This window comes from Echiichthys vipera (assembly GCF_963691815.1).
Source record: "Echiichthys vipera genome assembly, chromosome: 16".
NCBI lineage: Eukaryota > Metazoa > Chordata > Actinopteri > Perciformes > Trachinidae > Echiichthys > Echiichthys vipera.
Window position 1 is genome coordinate 20,712,134 of NC_139841.1, and position 13,396 is coordinate 20,725,529.

Below are 13,396 nucleotides of genomic sequence, written 5' to 3' on the forward strand. Positions count from 1 at the left end.
AATTACAAAACGTTTTTCATGTTTTTTAAAAAACATCATTGTTGTTATAATGTATTTGTTTTATATTTTTATTTCAATGTCTTAAAATTGCTTTTAGAATGATCAACTTCTTGTTAGTATCACTAATACTATCCTATTTTTCTTTCTTTAAGATTGATATTATTATTTTTTTCATTTGTGTTTTATGCCTTTTATGTTTATTACCTGCATTATTGATTTTTCGCACCTTGAGCTGCATTTCATGATGTGAAAGTTGCTATATAAATAGAGTTTATTGTTACTATTATTGTTTTTTGTTTGTCATTATAACCTAAGGCCCACGGTAACTGTCAGTCAAACTCTGCAATACTTGTTTTTATGGTGCGTTTTGCCAAAGGGGATGAGCTCAAACAGGCTCAAACAGACTCTGGTCTCCTGTAGACTACTGGACCGGGGCTGACCAACCTGGCAACCCGACTGCTTTTAATTATATCTTGTTGTTGCGACTACGATCTTGAGACACTAGATGGCGGTGTTCTGCTGATTCTCCATATTCAACTGTTAAGTCTCAATAAATACGTGAATGAATGCAGAAACGAATTATTAAATAAATAAATAAATACAGGAATAAATAAAAAAAACGAATAAATAAATGCATAAATAAACGAATGTATAAACAAATAAATAAATGAATAAATAAATGCATAAATGGGACCTCCTACCTCATTAACACACAAGAAAACCAATAAATAAATAAATAAATGTAAACAAAAATGAAGAAATAAATGTAAAGCATGTCTTTATTTATTTATTTGCTCATTTATTTAGTTCATTTATACACTTGTTTAAATGTATTTATTGAGATTTAGGTCATGTTTAGTCCTCCATGGCTGAGAAGCTTTGGGAAATTCCCCTCGCACCTGATTGGTTGATGTTGACAGCAATCACGCCGACTCGGCAGGTGATTGGTCGAGCTGTGAAGGAGGAAGTCAAGTGTCAAAACGTTTCGGTCGGGATAAGCTCGGAGTTGACAAAAGCGATCTGTCTCAGTTGAAACATTTTTGGACACTGTATATTTTTTTAAATTTCAAGGTTGTGTCACGCTGGCGAGGATTACGTGATCCGGCTGCGAAGCAAAACCCCCGACTTGGATCTCACCGTGGATTTAACCACCACCGTACGGGAGACAGAGAGAGAGAGAGGAAAGTGGGACTTTTATTGTTCAAGGCTAGCCAGCTAGCTTTGCCTTAGCGGTTGGTTTTCGTGTGTGTGAGTGTGTGTGTGTGTATAGCGTGGGACCGCAGGCTATATGGCTGCGAATTACGAGCCGATATATGGACTTTCAGAAGATGAGGTAAGCTTTCACTTGAACAAAGCTTTGTTATGTGTACACAAGTCATGAATGGGTGTCTCTATCAGGCGTAAATAGCTAACACCAAGCTAACGTCAAGCTAACAAGCCCTCACCCACGGCAACATTCCGTAGTAATGTTCAGGCAGCTGTCAGTTTCCTGCCCCCTTGTCCGCGTGTCCACTAAGGTTAGTTTACTCACCTTAATGTTGGTCACAGATGCACCACCACTTGTCTTCAGAGTACTGACATTAAACGGAACAGCCTCCAAACATCTTCTATTTGATTTAATGTATCGACGACTTGTAGCTCCCAACGCGCTATTTTGAAGCCCAGATGTGCAGAGGAGACATCCCCTCTTGGTCTTCTCCTGCTTTAGATTTTGAATGAAGTGCTTGAAATGCTATGTTATATGGGACGGCATATTTGATATAATGCATTGAAAAGAATATCTCCATAATGGAGAGACTGATAACAGCATTTTCTGACATTTCATTGCATGAAACATGACTATTGATGATAAACAGATGAGTTTTCCTTTCATTTGCTGTCCTTAAGTAGAAAGCTGTCACAAAAAATGTTGGTTGTTTATAGGACAATAACATCTAATGCGATTAACAAGTGCAATATTAAGTATACTGATTACTGAGTATTTTACTGTATACAAATATGTAGTTGATCACAGCTGTAAAGTGTTGGAAAAACGTGAAAATGCACCTTGAAGTGCTTTAATTTGATTTTGGAAAAGGCGCAGGAACCCTGGTAAATAATGTAGTGTAAAGTAAGGCTATGATGCAAAGGTTGTTTTACATCGTAGCTCGATAGTCACGAGTCAAACACGAGAGCACGACTGAGTGAAACAAAATCATTTGCTAGCAGAGTTGCTGTCATATGTTGCAAATGACTTGTCAGACAAAATGCATTTAGAAAAAGTCAGACTTGAGATGTTGCTTTGGGTGGGGATGACCTGGATGGATGACTAGACAAAATGTTTATTCAAGGTTCACAGAGGCAAATAGGGGCGTGACTCGTGGTTGTTTAGTTTGTCATCAGTAGGCTAAACTGTCACTGTTCGACGCAGGGGAGACTTGTGTGGTTCTTTTATGCCAATTTAGAAGAAGAAGAATCCTTTATTCATCCCCTAATGGGGAAATTCAATTTTCACTCTATTCTTTTTAAATTTTACACACACAGGCCTGAAATACACACATGCTCAGACAGTACCTATATACATGAAACTAATGGAGAGATGTTAGAGAGGGGGGGCTGCCAGTGACCAGCGCCCCGAGCAGTTTGGGGTCCAGTGCCTTGCTCAACAGCACCTCGGCAGTGCCCAGGAGATGAACTGGCACTTCTCCAGCCACCAGACCACGCTTCATTCATGGTCCACACAGGGACTCGAACCAGCAACTCTCCAGTTCCCAGCCAAGTCACCTATGGACTGAGCTACTGCTCGCTTAGTGGACATACACTGGGCTGGGCAATTTGGAGAAAATCAATATTTTTGAGCAAATACCTCATATTGTGATGATATTGCAGAGTTGATGATTGGTGCTTTCACAAAAATATTTCCACTATGAGTTTTTTGATAAATAATCATTAGAAATGTGAATATAATGACTAGGTAAAGGCAGATAATTGAACAGTCTGGTTAGTTCACATCACAAGTTAACACCACTTTACTGTGATGCAGCCTTTAAAGCCAGGAACAGACGACACTTATGTTATATTAGATATGTAAAATCCAAGATGATATCTAATCTCATATCACAATATGGATAGAATATTGATATATTGCTCCAAAACGATCCAAAACCCATTAAATCTGCGTTTCTGACATTTAACATTTTTTTCAATGAAGATCAGGTAATGATCAACTTTGTTTTACGGGCGAAGATCTAACTCAGCCAGTCACATGTTTGTGTTTGTGCCTGCGCTGCTCTCTTGATGAGGTCACTCTTTTTACTTTCATAGCCTTGTAGTGCCCTGTCTGTCAGCCATTACTGGAGGGGAAGCATGCCTGTAAAACACACACACACACACACACACACACACACACACACACACACACACACACACACACACACACACACACACAAACACAAACACAAACACAAACACAAACACAAACACACACACACACACACACACACACACACAGGACTTCAGAAAGGGTTGGCTAGTTTTTAGTTAGCATTTCCCATGTTGCAGGCATTAAATCCCACCGTGTAATCTCTAGTGGTTTAAGACCATTGTGGGTTTACATTCCACGAGACACTGCACTTCCTGTGACTATGAGGCAAACATTCAGAAATGCTACACCCTATGAACAGGGCCAGGGCCTAAGGTAACAGCTGGGTTGGTCTTTGCCCCCTTCTCCTTTCAGTGATTTTACTTTAGACCCCATTTCAAGTCAAAGTCAAGTAGGGAAAATCATGCGTGAAGCTGTGAATCAAGCATGTTATGATGTGCTTTAACTAAACATATAGTTTCTCCTACAGGAGGTGCTGTGGGAAATAGCATACACACATACATAAACTGACATAACATGTTTGACCTGCAATTTCTCACTATAGCTTATTATGTCATGTGTCAGGTTCTAAATGTTGGAGTCATTCAGGAATGAAAGCTTTTTGAAGTGGCTTGATTGCGAGTTTATGAGATTTTTTTCCCCCCATGAATTTGATTCAGTGTTTTGGTCCATTATCTCTTTCTTCTGCAGCATGAAACGAGAGTGCTGCGGGTTAAGGTCATTGCAGGAATGGATCTGGCGAAGAAAGACATTATTGGAGCCAGGTGAGCACCACATGACTTTTTTTTTTGGCTGTTTCATCAGATGTTTCTTAGTACTTACCCTGTTTCATTCATTTTCATCTTGCGGGATCGATGTGTCACCACTTAATTTCAGATGCACTGCCTCTGACATTGCACCTTTTTTTTTGCCAAGCTATTCTTATATTTTAATATGTTGCTGACTGCTGTTTGGCCCTCTAAAGCTCATATATGCATTTTTCTAACTGTTTTGTATTAATATGAGAAAAGCCAATTATAAGACCAAGCCAAGAACCTGCAGATATGTAATTGCGGACAGCATCCGGTACATTGATTTAGAGGGACACCTTTAGACTGTCCTTAGACAACAAAGTGTTTTGCACTTTGACTACACTCCTTTCCTTTATAAAGACTTTGAACTTCTTAATCAATGATTACCTACCTGGCTCTTCTATCCGGCTTACAGCCCACCTCTATTACAGTTTGTCCAGATGTAAGTGATGATTATTAATTATACCCACCACAAACTTTTTCATACATAGGACAACACATATATTGAACTTAACCTTTCGTGCGTTTTTGAAATGTTTTGCTCGTCAAGGGTTGTCTCTTCTTGTGTGATTCTGTGATGAAGTGTAACCCACTGTAATCAAACTTTATGTTAGATTACATAATATCCCTTTGCTGAGTTGTAGTTGAAGCCTGTGTATGGTTATTTTTTGCATGGCTAAGCGCTAGACCTTCTGCCCTCTCAATTTGAATAACCCACATCTATGTACTTGCAGTGCTATAACACTGCGTCACCATCAATGACAGCTAAATCAGTTACCATTTTATTTATGTGCTCGTAGTTCCAATGACTGAACTCATAATGATCAACCGTCCTTTCTGCAGCAAATTTGTTTTGCCTTCAGGAGGTCATAGACTGCCATTCTTTTCAAAGAAGCATGTAAAACGGTTCAGTGACATACTGTTGGACTTCTCAAAGGCATTCATTGCAACACTTTTTCATTTACAGTACTTTCTCGACAACATGCTCTTTTGAAAGCAAGTTGCCAGACGGCTGAACTGAGATTCCTTTTCAACAGTCAGCTCCTAGGCCTACAGAGGGCCAGAAGTAAATACCCGAATAAGTCTGTACATGTTGCAGTATGGCAGCAATACTATCACTGGCTATCTCACTGAAGAATTCATGTTATCATTTGTTAACTGCAACATTAACTTTTTTCTGGTAAACAGCAAGCGCAAGAAGGATCAAGAATAGTGTAGACGAGACAACGACCGCTTGGAACGCTTTAGTCATACAACCAGAATTAATGGTCCCATATTTGCAAAAAGGAAGATTTGTGTCTTTTTAAAAAAAATGTATTATTGCAATAGTGCAGAGACACCGAGAGCTCAGATGCGGAAGACCCAGATATGCTGGCCAATCAGAGAGACAGGCAGAGGGTGAATACAGATGTATTCAGACAGACAGTATGAGAAAGTTAATGTTTTTTTTGAACATTAAATTGTGTAAATATGCACTGGTAGAAGTATAAACCTGTAAATGAGCATTATACGTCCCCTTTAAATAATTTTTTATATTCGATACAGTTATGAACCCCCTCTAAACTGCCCTTTTCTGCAATTGGTATATGGCTTAATTCACCATATGACGAGTGTAAGCCTCATCTAAATTTGCACACTGCCACTACTGTCGTTCACAGTAATGCATTGTATCTGAGCTATGAGAGAGTGGACATTGTCAGAGATGGAGCCTGGCATGTTTGGCCTTGTGTGAGTGCCACTCACATGCCAAAGTTCATGTGTTAGCATCCTGATGTCCTGCTGGCAGGACAGCTCTGCCTGGCTCAGGAGAAATCTGAACTGTGATGAAGAAACACTGAATGAGGTCTGGATATGTGGCTACCAACCACAGGAGACAGTGCTGACTTGGCAGTCTGTCACCTCATAAGATGCTCAAACAGTGCTGGCTTGTTCTTTTCTTCTTTTTGCTCCAAACCCATCCCTGTTGCTGCTGCATTCTGTAATACAGCTACTTTGATCTATTGTGTTCTGCTCTGTTATTTCGGGCTAAGTGAAACACCCCTCGGTTTTGTTTTTGTTCTAGTGAGGTGTTGATAGAAACTCGAGGAACTCGCATGCAATCAAACTACGAGTGGACCGAGCTACCATTTGAGTCCAGCGACCAATGTTTGCTTTCATTTTCCAGTGTTGACCTGAAGTAGCCTGTCTCTCTCAGCAGGATTTTTGTTGATAGAGGGAAGAAGACAAAAAGGAGTCTCAGTGCAGTCAAGATACAGTAGACCCATTGTTTTAGTGTAGTCACAGCACCTCACAGACCTGCACAAACACACAATTAGAGTTTGTGGGGTTCTCGGAGACGTTAATTAACAACCAAGCCACAACACAGTTTTGCTGTGGGTACATTGCCGCAGTTTTTTCCCCCATCCTTCTACCCTTTTCCGTTTGCTTAGAATCTATGTGAGGCTGGGCTCCAACTGGCAGGTCAAATCTAAATTTGGATATATCCATACTGGAATTAGATTGCTGCTTATATCGAGTCAGGATGCCAAAAAAATCCCCTGAAACCTGATTATGGCAAATCAGATTTAAAAACGCATTCATAGATGGGTTGAAATATGATTTTTAAATCAAATTTCTATCTTGTGTGTTAGGTCTAACCACAGCAATCGAAATGTCATTTATTACCCAGGAAATGCCAGACGTAACACCATTTTCTCACCCAGAGCATGGAGGGAAAAACATGATTTTAACTGTCTTGCTGTCATCTGGGGAGATTGAAAGCTCTGTGCTACAGTTGGATATTGTGTTGGTGTGAGGAAGTAGATGATGTGTCTCTACTCTTCATGTAGCCTGCAGCCGCTTGCTGTTTTACTATTAAATTGGAGAAACACACCATCTGTTACATTATGTGTGTATACATTGATAGAAGGACACACATCTACTGAAATAACAGACAGTAGCTGTGTGTCCTGAAATAACCTCTGTCAGTGTATATGGATGTAATGTAACAGATGGTTTTTACACAATGAAAGTTATTTCAGGACATACCGTACATCAGCAGAACAGGCTTAGAGTCTGGATACCTGAAGACGATTGGGCCAGGTTTGGATAAATATTAAATTCATTAATTAATATGCATGTATCAGGTTAGGCTTACTTGACATAGTGCTTCACATTCTCTTTTTATATAAAATAATCATTTTTTACATAAGGTCTTTTCGACTGGTTACACAAAAGTTCCCATCCACTTGACTCTACAGAAATATATATATATATATATATATACATATATATATATATATATTATTTTTTTCAAGCCTTTTATTGTATAGGACAGACTGGATGGAAGTGGACCCGTATCTGGTGGACTGGGTCAAAGATTTCCCTCACTGACAGGCCACAGTACGTCAGGCTGAAGGACACCATGTCTGACACTGTGGTCAGCAGCACTGGAGCCCCTCAGGGCACAGTGCTCGCCCCTCTTCTCTTCACCCTCAGACTGCTACACCCTCGGATTTCTAGAACGTACAGAAGTACGCCGATGACACAGTGTGGGATGTATCAGGGGTGACAGAGAGGAGGAGTATCGGAGTCTGGTGGAGGACATTTCTCTCTGGTGCCACACTAACCACCTACAGCTAAACACCTCCAAGACGAAGGAGCTGGTCATTGATTTTGGGAGGTCCAGACCAAAAATCAATGCATATCCAAGAAGGAAGCCTGCAGACTGGATAAACTGATCAGGAGGGCTGGCTCTGTGGTCGGCATTAAACTGGACTCGCTGGTGACGGTCGCAGAGAGGAGGACACTGGACAAATGGACAATGCCAGCCACCCCCTGCACACCGTCATCAGCATCCAGAGGAGCCTGTTCAGTGGAAGGCTGCTCCTGCCCAAGTGTAGGACCAACAGGCTCAAGAACTCCTTTGTCCCTCAGGCCATCACACTCTACAACTCCTCACTCGGGGGGAGGAGGAAATAAAGAGGACAGAAGGGAAGGAGTGGGAGCCACTCACTGTGCAATAAATAATCTATACTCTTACAGACCGGGACACTTATCTTCTTCTTTATAACTTTATCCACCACTTAAGTGCAATCATTTAACCGTACTGCTCATTTGTGTCATATTCAATTCAATTTTATTTATAGTGCCAAATCATAACAAAAGTTATCTCAGGACACTTTACATACTAGGTATAGACCACACTCTATGACCTATTTATGATTTACATTGACCCAACAATTCCCCCGTAGAGTACGGTGGCAACGAAAACCTTCCCTTTAACAGGCAGGAACGTCAGACAGACCCAGCTCTGTGGAGGACGGACATCTGTCTGCACCGGTTGGGGAGGAAGAAAAGGAGAGAGAAGGAGAGAAAAGACGGACAGAGAGAGACAAAGACAGACACACTTGCATTAACTATAATAATATCTATAGTAATGTGAATATGACTTATATCTTATGGCAGTTAATACAGCAGAATAGTAGAAACAAGCACAGCTAAGGTAATAGATTATGTCTTATACATTTCCTCTACATTTAACTTATCTGGTTTAACTTTCTGTGAATTTGGTTTGACCTGTATTCTTACATCTACCTCACATATATTTGACCAAGAGCTTATTGCTTACTGTTAATTGTTTTTTTATACTTTCTGTATTTATTTACTAAGAGTTTACTGGTTATCTTATACTGTAATTTTTATACCTCCCTTATGTTTTTTTGTAAGCTGCTGGAATCTTAATTTCCTTGCGGGAGTCATCCCAAAGGATCAGTAAAGAGAAGTCTAAGTTTAAGACAGGAAACGAGGTGAGACAGGGAGAGACATGCAGCAAAGGGCGAACCTGCAGCCGCTGCCTTGAACGAGTCTCTTTACGGCCGGTTAGGGGCGGCCACTCTAACCACTGTGCCACCGGACGCCCCTCTACTGAAATATTTGAGCACAATCTGCCACGAAAGTCGTCTCTTCTGCCACCAGCTTTGTTTTTGTTGACAGTGCCACCTTTCCATCTATTACCTGCTCTAAATACGACAAAGGGCATTATTGTGGCCAGAATACGGACAAGATGTGTAAAGTGATTTTGTTATTCACCTTGGTTTTAATGTAACTAGTTTCTTGTAAGAATGTGTTAAGTTACTGATTAAAAAATGTCAACTGTCACCACACACACAAACTTGGGAGAGGTTTTTCGTCTCAGGGAGGTTTTGGAAAGGTTATAATTTGACACTGTACTTGGTGTTGCCTGTTGGGACTGGGATCAGTAGAGTAATTGCTCTGCTTGGTGAATAGTGCTCTGCCTCTTTATCCAGAACTCACAGGAGATTTTCTACCCTGTCAGCACCTTCAAATAAAACCAATTGGCTATTTTTAAATAGCACAGTCACATACTCTGCTTACTATTTGCGCTACTCACCTCAAAATGTTTTGCAGTTTCCATTTTTAGCACTCTGCTTTGTCAATAAGACATTATAGCCTCATCTCACAAAACCCAAATGCAAGCGTTTTTTATCTGCTGGGTTGTTGGTGGCGGACTCAGGTTTCAGGTCTGGAAAAAGCAGTGTGTCAGAGTGTGTGTAGACTAGAAACATGGGCTCTGGCACCTGTGTCCACAGTTAATATGATGTTAGATTGAAAACGGGATTACAGGGATAGTACTACTTGTATGTTTTTCCTTTAAGATTTGTTAGTATAGAGCTTTAATAATGGTTAAGTACTAAAAGTTACCGCTTAATGTTAGTCAGATAGCCCCCGATTTAAACCAGCATGTTTTTTCATTGCATTTGGCTTATTTTCTCAAGTGGAAAAAAAAGATTTTAGAAAAATATTGTTTTGTAATGCATTTATCCTTCCAGTATTTTAAAAATGATTTGATAAATACTCCTATGACTCATTGTACCTGTGAATTTACACGAGCTGCTGTTGCAAAGTGAGAACTGTGAAAAGCTCAAAATCACCTTTTTGCCACTAATTTTTTTTATTTTTCTATTTCTGTTTTATGTCTGCAGTGATCCGTACGTCAAACTTTCCCTCTATGTTGCGGATGAAAACAAAGAGCTTGCCTTAGTCCAAACAAAGACCATTAAAAAGGTAGGTCCTAATGGTGGGAAGTGGCTTCACTGCTGCTCCTGCCTGTGTATTGCATTGACATTTGGCTGGTAGTTTCAGTCCTACTGAACTCTGTGTTCGCACCGTATCAGATTGGTCACTGCTGCCGCATTAATCTCCTCCCCCACCTGCTTCACGACTTTACCGTTGTTCACTCCCCTTTTTAAATCACAGGTTTGAGATCACTAGATCCTCCTAATCCCACCTCCAACCCTATCACCACCCTTTCCTATTAAGGCAATCATATCTTTAGAGATGGGAACCACAGGAAGGCACCAGAAGATTCCTTTCCTGCTCCATGTAGAGGGAGATATTCAGCAAGCTCTTTTACCCCTGTGACCGATTTCTGGGAAATTTATTCACAGCAGGGGGAGCTATTACTTACTAATAGTGTAAACTCCATCCAGAGGATATTTTAATGTTAAAGTGGGCTGTGATTTTGAACCAAATGTCCATATTCTTTGCTCATGTTGTGGAATCCTCTGGGGGCTATATGAGTTCAAATGCAGTCTATGGAGATCATGTAATGCATGTTATTCTGCATGATATATTACATCATATATAGGGGAAACCTTGATGAAGCAGTGTGCTTCTAACTCTGTAAAGTAGCCTGACCTGAAATAGGACTGTCTTAGTAGTTAAGGTTAGCTGCATGTCGCTGCCAGCCAACCCTCTGCTGGAGTCAGGCAGCTCAGGCCTCCATGCAGGCAGACATATGCTGCCAGTGGCCATGGTTGCCTTACTGGATATAAATAGCCGACAATGCACTGCTATGTGGAGCAGAAAATGAAGCATCACTACTCGACTCTTCCATGGGCTCTATGTGTCTTTAAGTGGGACACTTTTGATGGCGTCTTTGTCGTTGAAGCTAAAAGTGTGGCTTGTGGCAAGATGGCATGAAAATGATGACAAATGAAGAGCCAGTCTGAGACTAACATCAGTAACTAGAAGCTACCACGAGTCTATACCCACACCGCTAATATTTGGTGCACTTTTCAGTAAATGTTCATTATATCATCAAGATGAGTTAAATTGGCTTGTTGTCAAAGGGCAGCGAGTTCCTTTTGTCTTTCTGCTGTCTCAGCAGTGGTTTTAACAGAGATGTTATTTTATCGCCGCTGTAAAATGTCGTAAAGTTTTTATTAATCAGAGTGACTTGTGAAATTAAGGCTTCATTGACATTCTAGTGTTTAAGTCATTTCAATCACCGGAAGAATTTTAATGAGATGTGTCACATAGTTCTCAGTCCAATAAAATATCAAATGTGTGAGGCAGAAGGAGAGAGTCTGCGTCCACATGCTGAGACTTCTTCAGAAAGTGGAAGAAAATCCTTGTGGCTGTTAATCTCGGGAGTAATGGCAATCACAGGGACATATTAGCTACAAACTTCCTCTAACAACGTAAGCGGATCATTGACGCACAAGACTGAGCCTAATTTGTCACTTGGGCTCTCTTCTCTCACTCTGAGTTGGATAGGTTTCATACATCTGTTCTGTTTTCTGTGTTAACTAATGATGTTGTTCAGTGTGCTTTAATACACAATTAATTAATAATCAATATAACCACGTCTGTACTTTGTGTTTCAGACACTCAATCCAAAATGGAACGAGGAATTCTTCTTCAGAGTGAGTTCAGATTTTGAACTGTGTGATGCACAATATTTAACTTTTTTTTTTTTTTTGTCGATTGTCAATGCTATTTAAGATGTACACATTCACACTGGGCAAAAGTTTGAAAACTACTTCATCTTTGGTTACATGTCAAACATGCCATGTTTATTGTTATGTAACATTTTGAAACAGTCATTGCTAATTTGCTTTTTGTTTCCCCCACTTAAAAAAACTCCACAGACCAGGGCTGGGCGATAATTCAAAAAGATAATTTATTGTCTTTCAATGGAACTGTATTGTGATGAAATAATATCGTAATATACAATTACGTCGTCCTAAATGCTAATAACAATACGCATACTACCTTTCTCAGAAATGTGAAATATTTTGAGGGTATATTAGTTGAAGATTACAGTTTTATTTTTACACCACACTATGTGTGTGCATGCATGTAAACAGTCAGTGTATAGCTTAAAAAATATTGATTTATTTCTCTTTAATTTCACTGTTAATTTTGCATTTGTCTATAAAATAAGAAAATACTCTTCATTTGTTAAGCATTTGACTTTGACGCTATACAAAATAGGCTTTACCATGTGGTTATTTCATATAGACTATTTATTTGTTGAATTGGCATAAAACATGCTTACAGTATAATGATACATAATGTTATCGCAATATGAAATTACCTATATCAGGATAGAAGATTTTGGCCATATCACCCAGCCCCTACCACATACAAAACATATTTGTTGCATCCAGCACTTAGTCATGTCGCTTCACATGCACATAAGCGCCATCTTATCGCCCTTTCACAATTGCCAGAAATGTTAATTTCCATTTAATTCTAAAGCCTTTAGCTGCCTTTACAGATGACATACCATTATCATCGTGCATCCCTGCTTTGTGTTTTTATTTTGTATCAGATTCCCTGTCTTCACAGTATCCTCCACTAAGATAGTCTGTTATTGCACTTGTTTTCTCTAGAGTGGTAGTGTCAGAGTTGTTAATCTTTGGTTGCAGTTTAACTGAGAGTAGAGTCCCTCCTCCTTCACCACTATAATCACACAGGCCGTATTATACCTTAGAAGCTTAGCTACATTTGTATGATTACTCCTCACTTGTTATGCATAAAATAATTATAGTTCAGCCCTGTGTTGCAACCATTCAAAGATCGACTACCTTCTAGCCACCGTCGCATTGAAAATTGTGAATAATTGTGTCACAAAAACAAGCAGGCTGCTGTTGCTTACAAAGTGGTTGTATGCATGTCCATCTGCATTAGCTTTGTGTAACACATAACCACTGGATGACTGCTGTGTAACTTACTGTTATTATGTTGTTGCCAAAACAGGTTTGTCCGCAGAATCACAGGCTACTCTTTGAGGTGTTTGATGAAAACAGATTGGTAAGAATCAAATTCATAACCTTATTATTTTAAATGTAATGACATTTCATTAATGTTTGACAGCTTCCAGCAGCAGTTGATTTATTTTGTTCCACCGTATGTCACTTTTAATCTACTTCATGCAGTTTATTCCCACCACAAA

General features: G+C 39.7%; 1 protein-coding gene across 2 annotated transcripts in view; it reads left to right on the forward strand.

Moving 5' to 3' along the window:
• Window positions 1-1,005: 1,005 nt before the first annotated feature.
• Window positions 1,006-13,396, forward strand: part of nedd4l (NEDD4 like E3 ubiquitin protein ligase) — a 51,668-nt gene continuing 39,277 nt past the window's right edge. For both annotated transcript variants that reach the window (XM_083929565.1, XM_083929566.1), the window contains exons 1-5: window positions 1,006-1,333; window positions 4,052-4,125; window positions 10,137-10,218; window positions 11,823-11,861; window positions 13,201-13,254. In XM_083929565.1, coding sequence (XP_083785691.1) covers window positions 1,289-1,333; window positions 4,052-4,125; window positions 10,137-10,218; window positions 11,823-11,861; window positions 13,201-13,254 — 294 coding nt within the window. In that variant the 5' untranslated portion in view covers window positions 1,006-1,288. The remainder of the gene's footprint in view (window positions 1,334-4,051; window positions 4,126-10,136; window positions 10,219-11,822; window positions 11,862-13,200; window positions 13,255-13,396) is intronic.